Source organism: Electrophorus electricus, chromosome 4 (assembly GCF_041902795.1).
Source record: "Electrophorus electricus isolate QZ-2024a chromosome 4, ASM4190279v1, whole genome shotgun sequence".
NCBI classification, from domain to species: Eukaryota; Metazoa; Chordata; class Actinopteri; order Gymnotiformes; family Gymnotidae; genus Electrophorus; species Electrophorus electricus.
The window spans coordinates 40,146,303-40,160,645 of NC_137500.1; the positions used below are offsets into that span (position 1 = coordinate 40,146,303).

Consider the following 14,343-nt stretch of genomic DNA (forward strand, 5'->3'; position numbering starts at 1 on the left):
ATCATGCCTTAAAAAGATACACATGGGCACAGAGACATCTTCTAACAGTAACAGTTTTGCCCTCATTTCATGTAAACATATCTAAGAGCTCTGAGCTTTCCAGTCTGTGCATTGCATATCGAGTGACTTGGGGGTTATCACTCAAAGCTAGGGGGCGCCAGTGGCGTGGGTCGAGCGCTGCGGCGCGACACCATGCTGGGAGTCCATGAAGAGAGGACAGATGGCTCCACACCGGGAGCCACTGACACCTGAGCAAACGGGCGCGCTGACTCACACGCTGATGTAATCATTAGCAATGCGGCAGTGCCTCGGTGCCCCAAAAGGGAACATTTTCCTGCCACCCCTCCGCTGGGGTTGCCATGGCATTAGTGGTTACCAGGCCACTATCGCTGAGCTTCAGGGTCATCTGTTTCGTGTTCGCTGCCAGTCAAGAGATTACATTTTGAAAGGACTAATCTAATAACCGATTTGCAGAGATAGAAGAACCGCTAGGTGAAGACTGGGGCAAAACACGTAGGAAATAGAAAGTGCAGATGAAGGTCTGCACCAAGCGCAGATGAAGTTCAGGCCTTTTAGACTATTTGAACTTTTAAGTTTTAAGCAATCACAGCATGTACCAAGAGTATCTACAATGTATGATTATAAAATCGATATATTGAAATAATCAGACTTAGTGCAAGACCTAGTGCAATATTTCTCTGCCTTGTTTTTTTGTTTGTGGTGTATTTTTAAATTCAGGTTTCACATTCATTTGTTTTCGGATCTCTGCCTTAGCTGTACCTTTGCTAACATGACACCTTTTTGATAAGGAACGCGCTCGGCAGGAGAGAGAAGAGAGAAGCAGAGACAGTGGCTCCTGAGTGCGTGTAAACAAGTCTAGCTACTAAAAGAGCTCTGCTTGGCCCTCATTTGAATCGGCTTGCCGAGACATTTCTCTGCAGACCTGAGCCAGCGTGGCACTCCTGCTGGGCAGGGTTTGCTGCTTGATCCAGTTCCTCCTTCCTCCTGGAAAGGATCCGTCTTGGGGAATTAGAGAGAACAAACGCACCGTTTCTGCAGCCAGAAAACCCACCTCGCCATGGGCTGCCACAGCATGGGCACGCGCCCCACAGGCCTGGGAGATGAAATCGAACCTCCTCTGCTGCCATCACCAAACTTGCAAGCTATCTGAGTCGCCTGCAGCCCTCCCCGCAGTGGCACTGGGAGGGAGACACAGCCCCCTGGCCTTGTGTTCTCACTGGCTTGGTATCACACCGCCTCCGTCTCCAGTGTCACACACGCTCTTTCCCTTCATTTATCTGATTTCAGATGAGTTTTGGTGCCTTGTCACTCTGTCAAAACAGGCCCTGTTATCTAAGGAGCTCAGTCTTATAGTAAGGTTAATGCTTAGAGAGGGGTGCAGAAGTTAGGGCAATAGCCAGCAATCAGGGCAAAGCCAGCCTACAGCACAATGATAAGGATGTTTGCTCAAGAGTGTGGTTGGATGTGTGTGTGTGTGTGTGTGTGTGTGTGTGTGTGTGTGCTTGCGCGTGCATTATTTGTGGGTGTATTTGTGTATGTGTGTGCGGGTGTGTGTACACGAGCGCATGTGTATGTGTGTTTAGGGGAGGTGTTGTACTGGCACAGGCTGAAGGTCAGAGGAAGTATCAGTGACAGGAAGTGTTTGGCTGCCAGGTTCAGACCAGGTTACCGCCATAATGAATGGCCGTGCTGAGTGACACCTGGCCAGTCTTAAAGATACAAGGAAGACAGCGCTTTTCTCTCTGGCTTTTCTCCCCAGACAAACACACAGACGAGGTGCGCATACATATTCACAGATGCACACTAACACTGACTTGCTACTGCACATGCTACAGGGTGGGGATGAGTCCCAGATGCACCTGCTCCCTGCAGCGCTGACAGAACCACAGATGGACATGGACACTTGCAATATCACTGTATGGTTGCACAAGTCACTGTGACCTGAATATTACCTCACTTACTTCTCCAGTCTTCCCTCTTATAATAGATAGGTGTTCTGGATGTATAATAAGTGCTATAGGTTTTTTTTTTAACTACTAAAGGTTTAGAAGAATATGCAGTTTAGAAGCACATGTAAGGATACTTTGTTTATTAATGGGGAGGAGAGATTGATATAGAGGACAGTGTGTCCCTGTGCTCTGCATGTCTGGGGTGTTTAGGTGGGAAGGGTCATGCAGCCAGAGGCATTAATGTCAGCTTTATGGAGTGCCCATGACATCATACCAAAATGTTTTCATATCAGCACAGCAGCAGTGAGCCTGCAAAGCATATGAAAGAAAAGAAGAGGGTTGAAAGGTCAGGGTGGCAGCCAGCTCTCTCTCTGCTTAGACAGGATTCTGTAGCACAAGACTGGTTTGTTTGTGATCATGACAATTTGAACAATTATTTAAATTCAATTCAGTTGTAATAGAAAAATGAATGCAAATGTCAAGTTGTAAAAGTTTAATTACACATCATCAATACTCCTAGCAGGTTTTGTATTTGTTTTCTAAGTTCTATTTATCATTATATCATGACAATAAATGAAATACTTTTAGAAGAGTACTCTTTGAAAGTTGCAACAGCTGCATCATTTGATAAAAACATTTTTCATGAAAAAACAAGATAAACGTGTAATTATTCTTGGCAGAGTTTTAAGAATCTTGTGCTCCTGAATGCACATCCTTAATCTGTAGAACATAGTCACATGATTTATTTGTTGTTGAAGTAATGGTCATCAAAATAACAATTAGAACATCTGTTATTATTTTCCCCAAATCATTCGGCTCTGGTTATCACTGCTTTTCCCCGGTGCGTTCTCACACCACAGTCCCTAACAGCAAAATCAAACAACCGCCAACAGATGTGCAACAGGAAATGCCAATTGACTGTGCCGGGATTTTTTTTGTTGTTGTTGTTTTTTTTTTCTCAGGTACAGCAGATTGGCAAACAGCGTCTGAACCGTGCTAGAATGTAACCTAGTGTTACACTGTGGGTTCATACCGTTGTTTCACACCGTATCAAGATACAGCAACCGCAGCCTTATTGCACACATGTCCTTAAAAATGATAAATCAGTATTTGTTCTGTTGACAACAGTGTTTTAATTTTTGGCAGAGTTTCTGCATTTTGGTCATAAAACAACCTTTCTTGTAACAGACACATCAAAAATGCAATTTATCTTAGTGTTTTATAGTGGCATGGTAATAATTTACCATCATTGCTTCAATCTGAGATCGACTGCTCTCCCATAGCAGTATGCAGGCTTACCACAGGCCCATGCATCAGCACGTGCTGCTCAGGGGTTTGGGGTAGACGCAGGGTGCAGACTTCATTCCCCCAGAAGCCCTCCGCCCAGCATGCTTCCTGCCCCTCCTGCGAGACTGCTGCCACACCTGCAGGTACGGGCAGGAAGCCAGCGCAGGTGCTAGCATAGCACGGTCTGCTCGCGGCTCCCTCAATGTGCCGCAGCTATCAGACTCAGAGAATCCCTGCGCTCGCTCGCTTCCTGTCTGTCTGAAAGAGTGAAACAGTGCGCAGGCTGAGGCACCGAGACCCTCTAGCATGTCACGCGCTGTGACAGGCGCGCTGCTGACAGGACGTCTGAGTGCGTGCAAGCTGCTGAGCTGGGTGCCCCTGAAGGATGTGGCGGCTTTGAGCTCCTTTGCTATTGCACGTGTAAACATCTAAATATAGGGAGGGATCTGTTACAGTTAAAAGCCTGACTTATCAATTGGCTTCTCTCCTTGCGCTCTGCTGCTTTGATTTTAATCAAGGTTTAGCGGATGACGGCAGTGTGCTAATGACAACAGCTTGTTGGTAGGAAAGGAGACAGTAAACTCACTTCAGATGTTTTTCACCCTGTGTCAAAAACTCTCAACAGCTAGTAATTCATTTTGATCATGTTCACCCATCTTCACACAGTGCATTGTAACAAATCTTGTTCCTGCCACAGGCTTCATGCAGTAGGTTAGACAGAGAGGAAAGCATGACAGTGAGCAGCAGGCACATGCTGGCCTTTGTTCAGTGAGGACATGCTGATAGCAGCGTCCCCTTTCCTCACCTGGGCTTTGTCCCATTGCCCCAGCCTGCAGACTTTCTCCTGCCCCCTGTTGCCACAGGAAGGCTCAGTAGAGTTGATGGCCACCCACCATCACTGTGCTGTTTTGTTGTGCACCCTAGAGGCCATTACCCACCTTGGCCCGCCTGTCCACTCTGCACTGCAACCGCAGCGGGTACAGCGGGTACAGTGGGTACTCACACTGCTCTCATGTTTTACCTGTGCTGTAGATTTCAGTGTCAGAAAAAAAATGTTCTTAATGCACACAAGTGTAAATGATTGATGTATGAGCAAGCTGGAAGCTAGGAGTCAATTAGAAATCTCAGTTGATAAATGAAATATGATTCTTTCTTTGACTGTGTTCCAGTCCCTCCAGAGCTGTGATGCTTAAAGGAGAATTATTAGGACAGTGAGTTCATCTGATTAAAGCCGAATTTAAAACCATGACTCATTACACTGTAGCCCAGTCATTTTAGAGCAGGAATACTGACCGTCATTATCTCATTATAGTGTCATGCTAGCTTGAATAATTTAGTTACATTTTAAAGCACTAACAAGAATTACTGGTGCATTTATGGCTGTGATAGGGAAATTTAATGTTGTTACTGGAAATTGAAGGTCTGTTGCCAAAGCTGCTTTGAGTGTTAAATGTTCTTTTAGCTCTTTGCAGTGTAAATGATTAAGCATGCTTGAGCCAGTGTAGTCATGTAGTGTGCTTAACTGTTACACTAACTTATTTCAATAAAGTAAGGAAGCCATCATGGTTTAATTGTTCATGCGGTGTTGGCAAGCCTTTGACAGTACACATGCATCCACGAGAATTTGTTTAGACAAGTCATAGATGTGTGAGTGTGGTTGGTGTGCTCTCACTCTCAGTCTATTGTTCTGATCTATCACTGCCATGTTGCTCATCTCATCAGCCCCCCTCTCACACCCCAGGCTCTAAGCACCCAACCCACCAACCCCCCATGCCTGCGTTCCTGAAGAGTCTATCGCTTGTTGATATGATCACTTATTCATCAAGCTCTCTTGCTCGGCAGCCCCCCTCACAGCATTGTGTACTCTGCCCAGCCCAGCAGTCGTATCTTCTGAAGCATCTTTCCTGGAGGCCACGGTAACAGTTCTCCAGCCTTCCACTCTGCTCCCGGCCTGCAGGCTCTGGCTCTAAAACAAAGACTGCTTAATTCCCGAGTTTGCCTTGTTTTTCAGCAGCAGCCATTAGGATTGCAGCAGGGAGGAGAATACCCCTGCAGGCACTGATCTAGGAGCAGCAAACAGCAAATCAGAGCCACTACATGACATTATGTAATAGTTATAAATGACGCTGGATCAGGTTTTTGAGAGAGCTTTCTGCTAACGCTGTTAAGATTGATCTTTGTTAGAAGGGCTTCACAGACATATCTGCGTCATGTCTGGACAGCCTTCTGGTTGTGCCTTCGGGCCCTAGAGCAGAACTTACTTTAATCCCCTAATGCTTAAAAGCTTGGGTCCTATATCCTCTCCTGCGACCATGTTGTGGCATACACTGTCTGCATGAGTGTGCAAGAATGCAAAGCTAAGATTCTGGCCTTGTTGTAGAAAGATTGATAGCTAACCCTTCTTTTTTCTTTGCCATGTAGGATGCATCCATAGCTCACCGATTCCACTTGATGAGGGAGAAACATCCTGAAAAGTTCAACAGCAGGTAAAACTCAGACAGTATCTACAATCAATCCACAGATAGAAAATAAGAGCAAAAAAAAAATAATAATAAAAAAATGTTTCAACATGTACAATATTCTGTTGTTCATATTGAAATGTGTATTCCTTGACACATGAAGTAAGCCTAGTACACTTTTAAGACCCTGACCAAAATAGTTGCAATTCTCTGGGAGCAGTTACTGTTCATAATTCCCATGTGTCGTGTATCTTTGTGGTGAGAGGCTTTAACTGCTGGGCAAGTCGCAGAAATCACTGAAAGAATAAACACAACCAGCCTGGTTAAATCAATTGATTGATGCTGCTGGCTACATTCAGTAATTGCAACTTTTTTTGTGATAGGGAGTAGTTTTATGCGTTCACCCTTTTTAGTGCCGTTGAGCTCCACAAGAGTCTTTTTACCTCTTCAATGACATGCATACTAGGAAACAATTTGTGACATTCTGTTCCTTACCTACTGTTTGTTTTTTCATAGCTTAAAGGTGATCAGGAACATACATTCATGCACTAATTCAGCATTCTGAGACACAAGCATTGTAGAATTGAGTTTCTCCTTTTGATCTTCAAAAAGAATAGTCTAGTGAGCACAGAAAAGCTTTCTCTTCGTTTCTCTCTGAAAGCTGTCTGTGCCAGTGTCGGGTTGAATGCTGGTCACGAACTAGATAGCCCTGACCCCTAGCTGCTTACAGAGCTGGAGTGAATGTTAACATTCTTAATGAAATGTTACACAGTGCATCTCCTGTCACAATTCACAAGCCACAGGTAGAAAAGCAGTGGAAGGAGAACTGGTCATCTCTGCTCAAGAGGAGGGCGTTTAGAGTGGGAAGGTAAAAAGATAGCATCTAATTTAAATTAGTCCTCTGTTACCTCCCTTTCATTGTAGCATTTAGTATGAAAAGTAGAGGCAGAGCAAATTTGCTGGATGAGTAAGCATGATGTGCTAAGATGATGTTAAGAAAATAGCACCTTTCCATGCTTTCGCTGATGGAGTGGCCACTGTTAAAAACCTCTATATTGAACAATGTTTTTTTAATTAAAAAAAAACCTGGATTCACCTCAAATTCCCACCACCTCTGTCACTTTTTCTCTGGCACATTGTAGCTCCGAGTAATCCTGTAACGGCGTGGCTATCGGCGCCAAAAATACCACGCCCCCATCATCCTACAGAGAACTGCTCTGTGTCTGCGCTGCTCTTTGAAGTAGGAGCCTCTCCGTTGTCTTCTGGCCTCATCGGATGCAGTTTCTATTGAGGCGCACCGTAAAAAGCCATCATAGCCTCTGGCTGGTCAACTTAATGGAACCCTTCCACCAGAGTAGGGTCTGCTTTGTGAGTGGCTGTTCTTGCATGAGGCGCTCTTCCCCCCAGGGGTGTTCCTCCCCCGTGGGACAGACTGGGAAAGTGGGCTGGCAGAAGGTCAGGTCTTTGGGACCAACATTATAATTTCACAGTTCCAGTTGCAAAAATACTAGGCAGTATAGAACTGTTTTTTTCAGAACTCATTTCAAGGACATAACTGCACAGGAAGTGTGGGAGAGTATTGGGATGGCACTAATGAGCATTCCTAAGATGTGAGACTGGATCTGGTAAACAGAGCTCCATTGTAAAATCCTGAAAAAAAAAAAAATTAACAGGTTAGAGCTCAATCGAAAGGGGCTGTTTACAGTATAACAGTGACAGTGGCACTGGTAGCACAGAGGCCATGTAATCATCCCATAATGACTCAGAGGAGGTATAATGGAAGCAAGCAAGCTGAATTAGCTGGTTGAGCTGAGATCCTCATTATACATTATTTATGGAGCCAGATTCCCATGCTATGGCGAGGGAACTGAAATATGGCTTGTCCTATTGAATGAGCCAGGTTTTAACACCACCTCTTCATTCTCTTGTTTATTGCCCCTGTTGGATTTAGTGATGAACTGTTTAAAATGCCTTGAGGACAGAACAATGGAGATGCAAAAGAGAAAAAAATTTGTTATGAGAGAAAAAATTTTATGAGCACATTTTAATTTAATGTCAACTCTCAGAGTGTCATCTAACGATAAAACAGAAAGTAGTGCCAGAAAAACCCTGCATCTGCTTTTTTCTTCTTTAGATCTAGCAATACAGTGCATCTGTCATTCCAGTGCACTCTACTGAGAGACAAGCACAGAAATCCTTCTCAATGTCTCTTTGCCACCAGATGGTACATGAGTGGCAGTTGCTATGGAGTTCTGCTGTTCATTATTATTACGTGTCAGCTAAAATCGTTTGATATTTGGATTTGTGCTGTTTCACTTTGGTTAAAGGGCCTGTTTTTTGACAAACAACATGAGTGTCATGTTGTGTTTTCTGTTTTCTTTTGTTTTTATTTATTTGTTGTTTGTTGCCAGTGGATTAGAGGAACAAGATTTCTGCATGTGCATGTATATAAGAAACCTTTGAAATGAACTTTTCATAATTCTAATTCTTATTACTAGTTCTCTGTGTGCGTGCGTGTGTGTGTGTGTGTGTGTGTGTGCGTGCACGTGTATGCATTTGGACGAGTGTGTGCACATGTGTACAGCACTTGTGTGGAGGTGAGGAGGCGGTGAGAGCTTGCTCCACCGCAAGCAAGCGATCCAAAAACTATGGATCACACATATCACAATGACCCAGCACTGAGTGTCCAACTCCACCCCCTGTGGGGAAGGAGAGAGCGCTCTGGACCAAAAGGTGTCAAATTGCCCCATGGAACAAAAAAAAAAAACCTCTTTGTCTATTATATTACAATAACAACAGTGACTCTGTTGACATTCAGTTTCCCAGCAAAACAATGGTGAGGATAGAGAGGCTTTACTGACTCATGGGTGCTGAAGCATACGGGTTTGTCACACCTAATGCTTTGTTAGATTACACTCTCATATATTTCTTTGACTTTCTTTTATGATTTATAGCTGAGATCCTTTTAAGTTGTGTAATTGAGATAATTCTCTGTAACACCGGAATGTAAATGCATCCGAATGTTTATGTTATTGAGCTGGAAGAGTACAGGGAAGGGACATGCAGTCAAACTTCATATCTTTGTTAATGTTGTAGACTTATAATGGAATTAAGCAAGTGTATCACACTTTTGCTAAAGGTGGGCCTTTTGCAGAGTGAGTTGAGAGTGGCATAGGTTGAGTTTGGCACTGAATTGTTGAATGTTGACATTGTTGAGAGCCATTGATTTTTAGCACATTATGTTGTGGTCAGTAGTTCAGTCAGGTGCAGCATTTTTCCATTAGTCTGAGACAAGAACAGGTTCCTCAGTGTGGGGTAAACGAGTACAGTGGCATATTCACTGAGGCTCGTGTATGTCATTACTGCTTAGAGTATCGCCATTAATCATTAGCAGCTATATTAGTTGATAACAGATGTACTCTAAGTGGTAGTGAGCCTCTTCTCTTTATCAGTGCTCAAGAAGCAACTATTACAAGGTAAATCTCAAGATGTTTGGTCAACGATAATGAATATATGTTGGTCACAGTTAGAATTCACTGCTTGTGTTTTAACAGATCTTTCCAAAATCTCATGTATGGTAAAAAAAACATAGGTAATTAACATATAATGCCCTGGTAAAATTGAAAGCTCTCCTCCTTTCACCCTGCTTCTAGCCTCCATAGTCTCCTCTGTCTACCACGACCTCCTCCAGTGGTTCATTAAGGAAATAAATAGCATGGGATTGATTGAGCCTTGTTGTGATAAAGATCCACTGCTGAGTAATCATGTGACTGGGGAAGGATAAGCCCAGATATGGTCCGAACCCCAGTCATGCAGAGTCTGCCCAGCATGGTAGCGTGGGTTTCATAACCCATATGTCTGTGTTTGCACTGTCTGAGTGTGCTCTTAGGTGTGTGTGTGTGTGTGTGTGTGTGTGTGTGTGTGTGTGTGCGTGCGTGTGTGCGTGCATGCGCATGCGCGCCTGCCTGTGACTGTGCGTGTGCATACATGCGTATGTGTGCTTGAGTATGTGTGGGTGTGTATCCCACGACACGCACATATGTGTGTGCGCTAGAGTCCAGAAGAGAACCAGCATGGCAGTGTTCTAGAACCTGTCGTTCCCTGCGGCTCTGGGCCTGGAGTGAAGGGATAAATATACTCCTCTCCTCCTTACTGTCGCTAGCTTCTGCCAAAAGAACAGCCCGCCAGAGCTCCCCCCCCCGGCAGTGGAGCAGGTCGTATACACACAGCAAGGCTCTGTTACACGTAGGCCACCTGAAATCAGACCTGAGTTATCTATGTGCAGCATTCTATGGAACTGCTGTTATACAAAGAAACAACTCGAAAGCTATTAGAACACTTAAACTAGACAGAAGTGAAGATCACAACTCAGCACCTCAAGTAGCTGACCGTGGTGGGACTGTGGACCATCCTGCTATCACAGGCCCCAGTCACAATGCTGTCTTTAATATCAGCGAGTCAGCTGATATAAAGCAAAGTGAACAAGTGGCAAATTGCCAGGATATGTGCAACTGAAAGGTCAGATGTTCAGATCCTGGTCATAGGCTAGAGTTCCTTCCATACTCTGCTGGAATAGTACTATAACAAAATATGCAAATACACACATACATAGCCTCTCTAACACCCAATACCTACTCTAATCCCCCCATCCCCTCTCTAAACCCCCATGCCCTCTTTAAACCCCCAATGTCACCCAGAGGCTATATGGATTAGCTATCTAGATTAGGATCAGATGGAGAACGACTAAGCTGTATAGTGGCTGGGAACCATGTTGATCCAGGGTGAGAGACCGCACAGGTTTACAGGTCATTGCTCTTAGGGGCTTATGGGAGATGGCTATCTTAAGGTGATACTGCAGTGTGTGTGTGTGTGTGTGTCTGTGTGTGTGTGTGTGTGTGTGTGTGTGTGTGTGTGTTTAGCTTGAGTAATGCGACTGTGTAATCCTAAAGGTCAAATGACCTTTGGTCCCTATGCTCATTTGGTCCCTATGCTGTCCAATGCTGTGATATATCCCAACATGACATGTTTAGTCTTCTTTTATACATCTTATGCTTCTTTTATACACATTCACCTGAAGTCTATCACATAGTCTGAGTTGGACTGCCTCTTAGGTGACCTGCCTTCCCAGTCCAAAAACAGACCTTTGGATACATGCCAGGAAATAAGGGTACATTTTTGGGAAAATGTCTCTCTTTTTGGCACTGAGATGCTTATATGCTGCTAACATGCAACCCAATTTTTTTTTTTTTTTGGTTTCCTATTCGTCACATTGAAGCCAAGAGAAAATCACATGCTGCTAGTTTTTACAGGGCTTCTCAGTTCAAAGCCAGATAATAAGGGTAGGCAGCTTTTCCCATTGAGAATATGCCCATAATCCTTTAAATTTACCCAGTAAAGGTAAAGAGCTACTGCGGTCCAACTTGAGAGTGGACGACAGAATGAGGTCCTAAAGTAATAGCACAAAGCATGGTTAAGTTTTCAAACAGCAACGAGCTCAATGCTTGTTTAATATGTATGACAGTAATATACTTTTATGTCTCCTTTCTTGACTGGTAAAGTCATCAATGCAGGTATTACATGTTGTGTGATACTCTATAAATGCAGGTATTACACTTTGGATACTCTATAAATCGTATAACTAGCAGGTGCAGTACATCATTGCTGTCAGTCTCAAGACACCTCAAAGCTCGTTGATTAAGTAAGTGTGTCATCATTATCAGCAGCGCACCTCTTTGGTGGACCTTCTTCTGGGTAGGCAAGGTGTAAATTGCTGGTTTCGTTAGCAAAGTGAGAATGCAACACGTTTATATAGAGGATGGGGATTCCGAAGGACCCAATGGCGCAGTGTTCCTTCAGCTTCCCGATGCTTGCTAAATTTACTTCTCCTCCTGGTACTCTTTCAGATTCACCCACACACACCTGTGGCCGCTCGCTCTCCTACACACGATTTCCTTTCCATGACCTTTGAGTGGCTGTGACCTCAGAGTGACCATGCTGGATATGGTGCTCTCAAGCCCACAGCAGCCCACAGCTCTGGGTACCCTCTGCTGCTCAAGCCCCTCCCACCTGTCAGCCTGGGCTTTCTGTGTAGCCCATCAATATTTCAGCAGGACATAGGAAGGAGAAGGGGGAGCAGCCTCTCAGCAGAGAGAGCTGGATCCTCTGGGACTGGAGAGATTGTAACTGGATACCTGAGACTTAAGTATGAGTCCTGAGAAATGCTCTCCTGGTATGATTGATTTGAGACTTCAGTGTGTATCCTGGTTAATAGGCAAGCTCAGTTCAGTTTTGCTTTGTTTGAATCAGATGAGCAAGATTTTTTAAATATCACCTTCTCAGCTCCTAGTTCAACAGCTGAACCACAAATGAGTCTTGATTACATTCCCCACGCATCATAAAGAAGTTAAAAAAAAACGTGGCACTTTGGTACAGATTTGGCTCTTGGGCTAGAAGTGAGCTTGAACTTCTGTGCTTGTGGGAGGTTTGTCATGTGCTGTAGATCAGTGAGGGGGCAGGGGGGCTGTTTGATCTGTTGACAACTCAAGGCAGTGTTCCTTCGATGGCGTTTGTTGTCACACCAGCATTAGCATACGGGTGTGTCAACACAAATGTGTTTGTTGTTCCAATGACAGAGCAGCTGTATATAGCAGCTGAGATGCTAGTTCTACTTTTATTCTGGGCAACTGCAAAAAAGAGTGAATGCTGGTTCAGACATCACTAGTTGAACAGTAAGCTCCTATTAATTTACTCTGGGATGTGACAACCTCCATTTACCTGACACTTTTATTCAAAGCAACTTACAATTATGACTGAGTACAACTTGAGCAATTGAGGGTCAAGGGCCTTGCTCAGGGGCCCAACAGTGGCATCTTGGCAGTGGTGGGGCTTGAACCAGCTCAGTACCATAACCACTGAGCTACCACTGCCTAAACTTTTGCATGTTACTGTCACATATTATGGTATATTAAGGTTTGACACCCCCTCACTCCTCAGACCTTTTTATGAGTTTATCTGTCTTTCATCCTTTCTTTCCCCCTCAGGATGAAAAACAAACTCTGGTACTTTGAATTCGGCACCACGGAGACCATCTCAGCCACCTGTAAGAAACTGAATGAGAGTATTGAAGTGGAGGTGAGTTCAGGTCACAGACCCCATTAAAAACACCATACCTAAGTCACATGGAATCCCACCATCACATATATCTATTTTGGCTGTGAACTGTCATGTCCAACATTTCCACGAGGAAGTCCCTTTATGATTTCTGAACGGTCAGTATGAAAGCCGAGATGTCGTTAAACGGTGAGCCATAATGCCGGTCGCTCTCTAAATGCCATCTTCTGGGCCATTCGCCAATCCTGAGCTGTTTCTGAACATGTAAACTGTGATTCATGAATGCAGCAGGTGTTTCACCACTGCATTAGACTCTGGCTTGCTGGGTCAGGTATCTGTGGCGTGTTGAAATAACCCATCACCACTAGTGTCCCGAAGCACACAGTCGCAAAGGAATTCCGCTGGGCTTGGAGCACAGAAACACAAAGAACTAGCCTAATTATACTACACTTATAGACAGTCACGATGAATGACACAGGTTATTATTAGTAGAGACATCCCTGGATGATGCAGCTGGATGTTTGACTAAAAATGAAAATATGAAATGACCCCAAGTTCAGATTAGTTATAAGTTTGTATATCTGAAGCTTAGGGTGCACTGTCCATTGTAGATTGTATGATCACTATATAAAATTTTACTATATTAAACTAGTATTCATAGCAATTCCATGTGCTAACAATACATATATTTTCAGGTTCAATACAATTTTTGATTCTAAGGTCAAAATTAGATTTTTGGATATTTTTAGGTTAATTCAGTAATGCATTAGTTTTGGTTTGTCTTATTAAAATGCAAATTTTGTGTCAAATCAAAATTAACAAGCTGGATATTGACAAACATGAGCTGAAAACAATACAAAAACCTGTACTGCCTCATCTAAATCCTTATATAGCATATGAGATGAGATTAAGTGGTGTATCGACACACAGTTTTAAATGTCAATAAACTGTTTGGAAGTTTCATTCTTTGGGGCTTTTTTTAGTACTGTATTGTTATACTGCTACTATCTGGAGATGCTATGAATATATAGTATTAAACAGCTCCAAAGCAATGGGAGTATGGTTCATCACATAATATGAATTATATTGCTTTGTGTTACACTAAGTAAATACACTCTTAAAATAATAAGAATTAATCTATGGCTTTCTCCTCTAGCTCTTTTTGCTGCCATTGAGGTTCTGCAAAATTTTTAAGTTTTTACTAAAGCATACCCCCTAAGTGAAAACTTTCATGTCATATCAACTTTTCATAACTTATACAGCTCCCAGATATTATTGTTTTTCAGACTGTGAGTCAATCAGGTGACAGAAAGGGTTTAGGTGTGAGCACAAGGCAGAATTAAGGTCAAACCTTATGACCATCAAGAATCCCTTTTTTTAAGAGTGGAAAAGCTCTATGAAAATTGCACTAAAGTGTAATTCCAAAAAGAAAAGCAGTCTCCGGACAGAGCCGCTGCACTATGTGGGCCTTCATGCACACCGAACCATCTCATTATGTCATAAATGTGTCAGCTTTC

At 43.4% G+C, this 14,343-nt stretch overlaps 1 protein-coding gene across 7 annotated transcripts in view; it reads left to right on the forward strand.

The window, feature by feature from the left end:
- dgkg (diacylglycerol kinase, gamma) overlaps positions 1-14,343 on the forward strand; it is an 82,037-nt gene that overhangs the window by 53,126 nt on the left and 14,568 nt on the right. For all 7 annotated transcript variants that reach the window (XM_081713799.1, XM_081713800.1, XM_081713802.1 and 4 more), the window contains 2 exons: positions 5,679-5,743; positions 12,757-12,847. In XM_081713799.1, the coding sequence (XP_081569925.1) occupies positions 5,679-5,743; positions 12,757-12,847 (156 nt within the window). The remainder of the gene's footprint in view (positions 1-5,678; positions 5,744-12,756; positions 12,848-14,343) is intronic.